General features: G+C 49.3%; 1 protein-coding gene across 1 annotated transcript; it reads right to left on the minus strand.

Moving 5' to 3' along the window:
* Nucleotides 1-2,167: 2,167 nt before the first annotated feature.
* On the minus strand, nucleotides 2,168-5,991 carry FOXI3 (forkhead box I3; the record flags this gene model as incomplete). Its single annotated transcript, XM_081068325.1, has 2 exons — nucleotides 2,168-2,793; nucleotides 5,292-5,991. 2 exons carry the CDS (start codon nucleotides 5,989-5,991, stop codon nucleotides 2,168-2,170), a joined length of 1,326 nt encoding a protein of 441 aa, XP_080924451.1.
* Between the last annotated feature and the right edge of the window lie 281 nt (nucleotides 5,992-6,272).

Genomic DNA, 6,272 nt, shown 5'->3' on the forward strand with positions numbered 1-6,272 from the left:
GGGACAAATCCAATGAAAAAGCAATCGCTTGCTCCCTTTCTCAACATACACAAAGTCCTGGCAGTGGTTTTGGACCCCTACCATTTACATCTCTATTCCTTTAGGAGAAAGAAGCTGAAGACAGAGAAACACAGTAATGTCGAAAAATGGATAGAAGTCATCCCACTTAAAGTTTATTTCATGTGATTCTCAGCATGCAGTGTACTTTCTTGGGGAAAAATTTTTTCGTCTCAGTTCACATTATAAATTAATTCACAAATATAGAATTGTATTAGAAACAACATTTATAAAAGTCCATGTTTTTTCATAGCAGATAATATCCATTGAAACTGGTTTCTTGTACACACAGCATGGGGGTAGATAGTCTCTTTGGTTGTCTTGCTACAGGTATACCACAGAGATACTGCAGGTCTGGGTCCAGACCATTGCCAGAAAGTGAGCTGAACAATAAAGCATGTCATCTTTTTGCTGGTGGAGAGTCTTGCCTTCAATTTGTAAAAAAAAAAAAAAAAAAAAAAAAAAAGTAACCTCTGTGAAGTGCAATAAAACGAGGTATGCCTGTACATAATATTTAAACATAATGGTGGTGTTACTTACACCTCAATAAACTTTTAAAAAGTAATTTTCTGTACGTTATTTCCAAATAAAAATTTAAGAGTAATGCTGTGCACGTCTTAAGAATATACAGGGAAAAGTTAAATTTTTTCACAATGAAATTTTTGTTTCTTTAAGGAAGTTAAAACCCCAAACCAACAACATGGTACAAAGCAATTCATAGGACATTATCTTCATCTTCATGCAACGCTGTTCCAATAAAATCAACTAACCCTTTGGGGAAAATTTCAAGCAGTGACTGAGTGTCTGCCATGTACGAGGCCAGACACTTTGCTGGGCACTGAGAGGGTGACCACAAAAATTATTCAAATGAGGACCCCTCTTGAGAATAAAAGGAGTGCTAAAAATAAATTATGTTCTTTTTTAAATCTTAACACAAATGTTTTATGAAAAGGCTACAAAAATTCCACTTTAAAACTCCTTTTAATAACGTTCTAATACTTTGTTTTGAAAACCATGAAATCCAGGACGCATACTAACAGGGACAGGACACCAAGTTAACTAGAACAATGGCCACCCCAGGCCTCAGGATCATGGCAGCGGAAGTGGTGTCCATCCTCGCTGCTCGGGGCAACGTCTCAAGTGAAATATATTTCAACCAGAATCTTTGGTCAAATAGGATGTAGCTCATTCCTACCCTCTATACACTATGTTTGCCTGTGATTGCTGGCACCTTTGTGTTTTAAGAACTAGAACACCAAGTTACAAGCACCAGCTCTGGAGCCAGACTGCCTAGGCCTGATCCTGACTCCATGACTTACTATTTGTATGGCCTCGGGTGAGTTACCGAACATCTTAGAGCTTCAGTGCCCTCGATGAAAAATGAGGGCTTATAATAATATCTATCTCCCAACGTGGTTGGGAGTCAAGTGTCTAGAACAGCACCTGACACACAGGGCTTACTTGGGTAGTTCTATTGCTATTAGTATCTACCGTGTACCAGACACTAAGCATTAAGCGGAGGTGATTCGTGAGCTGGATACTGCTCAAGGATTGCTGGGGTTTCCCAGTACAGTCTCTTTAAAACTTTCATTAGTGGCAAAGAATTCAAATGGAGGTTTCCTACAAAAATACAGATATCTGACTTTTCTGGTAAAATCAGAATGCCGCCAGGCAGGAGGTAACTACCAGCCATTCACAACCACCTTCAGCTGGTCAGGCCCAACTGCTTCCTGTTGCTTCGGTTGCCAGATGCTATCTTTTTCCTACCCAACAACTTCATTCCGTTGTTTTTTGGCTGGCCTGTGTACACATTTGAGATTGTAACCCTAATATACAGTGATGAACAAAACAGACATGGTCCCTGTCCTCAGGTACTATCCTAATCAGAGTGGGGTGGATTTCTCTCCAGGGAGGCCCTTCTCCAGAGAAACCTGTAAAGGCTTACTGGGTTGTAGAAAGACTTATCTACTATACCCAGGTTACTCCTAGTGTGGTCAACGGACCATAAGATCACCTGGGAGCTCCAGAGAAATGTGGAACCTCACTTCCCATCCCAGCCTTACTGTCTTGGACTCTCAGGTGTGCATATTCAAGTCTGAGAAGTAGTGCTCTATACCTCAGAGCCCTCCCGGGGGTAGATGAGGCTGTTGACCATGCTGAAGTTGTAGAAAGGGGGGCTGAACGGGGTGCTTTGACCCCCACTGGTGCTGGCAGGGAAAGGGCTATAATAGGAAGATCTTTGGCTGCTGCCATTGCTGGTGCTGTTACTCAGCTGCAAGGTGTCTGGTGAGGCTTCGGAGACAGAGCTGGGGGGAAATGTGCTGCTGGAGGGTAGCTGGGCCCCCTGGATCCCAGGGAGGTGGTGGCCTCCAGAGAGAGCTCGCTGGGTGCTCCCACTGCTGCTGACACTTAAGGTGCTGAGGCTGCTGAAGAAGGTGTTGAGGCAAGGGGTGGAGTTGAGCATGGGTCCTCCGGGAGAGGAGACAGTACTCTTGGTGCCCTCAGGAGGCTCTGGGGACTGGGAAGGCCTTAGCAAAGCAGAGGGGCCGTCTCCTTCTGGCTTCCCACCCACTCCAGACCCCAATCCTGAGGAGAGACCTTCTTCTGATTTTGATGTCCCTGTAGCCACTGTGGAGCTGCTGCTGGCCTCAGAGCGGCGCTTTCGCTTCCGACGGAAGTTCCCGTTGTCAAACATTTTCTCACAGTTTGGATCCAGGGTCCAGTAATTTCCTTTCCCTATATAGATGAGGAAGAAAGACGTTAGAGAAGGACCTAGTTTATGCCTTCGCACTCAGCTTCAAGCTTTGGAGAAGGAGGGCAAACTTTCATTAAACACTGACAAAGACGCTCAATACACATTCTTCACCTTCAAGGAGAAATCTCAAACAAAGATGTTCTGGCCACTTTCATCTCCTCTTGGCAGTGTCTGCTACTTAAATCTTAAGACGTAATTCTATTCACAAGATACTTTTAATTAGCCAACACCTTCCTTTCTAGGTCCACATGGAGTGCCCTTGCAAAATCCTGGCGCTACTTAAACTTGACCTCCATTTCTTATAAATATAGGGATAAGAATGGTACCCAACTCATAAGTTAGCTGTGAGGGTTAAATGATATCTCTGCATAACAGCTGGCATACAGTAAGCAGTGCAAAAATAGCATCTGTTAATTATTTGCTGAATGTGTATAATCGCCCCTAAAAAATACTCCACTGGAATAAGTGAACCTCAAATATCTGATCCTCTACCTTGTAGAACAAAAATGACATGAGTTATTACTGAAGAACCAATGGTATTAACAACGTCTTGGGTGGCATATATTCAGAGAACAAGGGAACTCCTCTCCTCAAGTCTCCAGCTCCCCCTCACCCTGGGCAGGAAGCAGCTCTTTCAAGTTTTCCCTTCACTGGGTGATCAGAGCCCCATTTAACGCACGTGATGCTAGTCTCCTACTGAGAAAATTTCGCTCAATTTATTTAGCACAATTGAAGTAAAAAAATGTCTATCACCTTGGAGGATTTTATCTCCCAACAGCTCTTTCACTTCTGGTTAAAAAAAAAAAAAAGAAAGAAAAATCACAGGCATTTGAAAAAGTACTGTTAAGCACTTATCTCGTAGTGAGTGCTTTACATGGATAACCTCAGTTCCTCCTCACAGCTATGTGGAGCTATGCTATGTCTCCACAGCATAACAGCACACATTCCCCCACACCCACTTCCTCCACTGACATTTTCTGCAAATACTTGCAGAAAAAAATTATTTATATAACTACCATCTAAATAATAATACCTGCACATATCAGGATATTTATATTGTGCCACCTTGGTACCAAGCACTTTGAGACAAGACACCATAGATCCTTGAATTTGTTAAGAGGGTCCACAGGAGGATACATGAAATTTACATGATAATCGCAGGTGATTTGGAGGCTACATCAGGAAGATGTACCTTCTACAACTGATGTCTGCTCCAGTACAGTAGCCACTACACTAGCCACATGTGGCTGCTGGGCACTTGAAAAGTGGCTAAAGTGAGAGGTAGTGTAAAACCCACACAGGATTTTGAATACTTGGTACCACAAAAGTAATGTAAAGTATCTCAGTAATAATTTCTATATTCGTTATAGGTTCAAACAATATTTTGAGTTACTTAAAAAACGTTAAAAATAAGTTCACTGATTCTTTTTACTTTTTTAATGTGGCTGCTAGAAATTTACAATCATATGTGGTTTGTACAGGATTTCTGTTAGAAGCCACTAGGAATAGTCCAGAGTATTTACAAAATTTACACAAAATCCTGGATCTCTGTAGTGTGCAACTAAACCGGTTTTATTTCCCTTCTCTTTTTCCTATCACAACTCTGCCCCCACACCTCCCTTGCCCTGGGCGCCTTCTGAAAACCTCAAGTAGGATTCTGTTTCTCTCGGGGTTTTTTTGTTTGTTTTTTTGTTTTTTGTTTTTGTTTTTTCTTTTTTAGCTTTTCTCCACCTCCACCTCGCAGGTAGCCCTTCCCAGCCCTGAGCTTAGATCAGAACAAAGCAAATTTGGGGTTCGCATTTTTTACATTTCTAAACAGTTAAGGTACCAAACCCACAATCTGTAGGACCCAGCTGAAGTTCTGTGATTCCTCTGCGCCTGCCTCATGTCCGTGCAGCTATCCTCAACTCATCTCTCTCAAGGTAGGCAGACTGTTTAATGAAGGACGCAGTGAGTCTCTTAGGAACCTGATGCAGGAGGAAGAGCACCACCGATGGACAGCTGGAATGACCTGCTGTTCCCCGAGGTCTCTCATCACCTCTTTTGTGATATGTGATGGGATTCTCAACTCATGTGAAATCCCTTTATCCCTATCCCTTATCTGAGAGCTCACCGTGTGAGCTCTCAAATGGCCCACAGGTGGCTTCCTGTATGAAGAAATGGGATTTTCCCTTTTTCTCTAACTGGCCCGCCTCTGCGTGCGTGTGTGTGTGTGTGGGGGGGGGGGGGGGTAAGGGACCAGCTCCTTCTTCACCGGGTCCTCGCTCTGAGGATCCATTGATACTTCTCTTTGCCTTCTGGGTCCCCCTCACCCATGTCAAAGGAGGTTCGTCCGGGTGGCTGGCTCTCCACCCGCTACCATCCCCAGTTAGAATCCGAAGACTCTGCATAGGTCTCAAGTCAGTCACGCGGAGACCACCCACCCACGCGGCCCGCGCGCCGCCTCCCCGCGGGGAAGCACCTGCCCGCCTGCCCTCACCTGGGTCGTCCTCGTCGCGGGGCACCTTCTTGAAGCAGTCATTGAGCGACAGGTTGTGGCGGATGGAGTTCTGCCAGCCCGCCTTGCTGCGCTGGTAGAAGGGGAAGCTGTCCGCCACGAACTGGTAGATGTGGCTGAGCGTGAGCTTGCGCTCGGGCGCGCTCTGAATGGCCATGGCGATGAGCGCCGAGTACGAGTAGGGCGGCCGCACCATCTTCATCAGGTCCTCGCGGCTGGCCATGGACAGCCAGCCCAGCTCGCCGGGCGCGGCGGGCCCCGCGGGCGAGGCGGGCGCGGCGGGCGCGGGTTGCGCGAGGGAGCGCTGCGCGCAGGCGAACGTGCCGGCGGCGGTCGGCGCCTGCAGGAAGGGCCCCGCCGCGCCCCTGGGGGGCGGTGGCGGCGGCGGGGCGCCCAGGTACGCGGCAGCGGCGGCCGGCGGAGCGCCCACGCCCGGCCCGTTGAGCCACAAGTAGGGGTTGGCGGCGGCGGCCGGCGGCGCGGCGTAGTCGGCCAGCCCGTAGGGCGCCCTGGCGGCCGGGGGGGCGCCCGGGGCGGCAGCGGCGGGAGGGGGCAGGCCGGGCTGCGAGTACACGCCGAAGTTGTCGCCGCAGTAGAGAGCCATGTCGGGGGCCGTCGGCGGGTGCGGCGCGGCGGCTGCGAGGGGCGAGCGTGGCTGGCCTCGCCGCTCCGGCGAGAGCATCCCTTTGGGAGCCAACCCTGCGGCCCCGCTCCGGCCCTCGCTCGGCGTCCTCTGCTCCGGACGGGGGTCGGGCGGGTGCGCGCGGAGCGCCTGCGAGCCGGCGTCTTATACGAGCGTGCGGCGCGGCTCCTCCCGGGCCGGCGCGGGGCTGGGCGGCGGCCGGGTCCCGGTGCTCCACGCCCCCGCCACGCCCCACCTGGCCGGGCGGCCACGCCCCACCTGGCCGGGCGGCCCCGCGGAGCGCGCCCCGCCCTTGCAGCCCCTCCCGGCTGGGCCGTGGG

Source organism: Rhinolophus hipposideros (assembly GCF_964194185.1).
Source record: "Rhinolophus hipposideros genome assembly, chromosome: 12".
Taxonomy (NCBI): Eukaryota; Metazoa; Chordata; class Mammalia; order Chiroptera; family Rhinolophidae; genus Rhinolophus; species Rhinolophus hipposideros.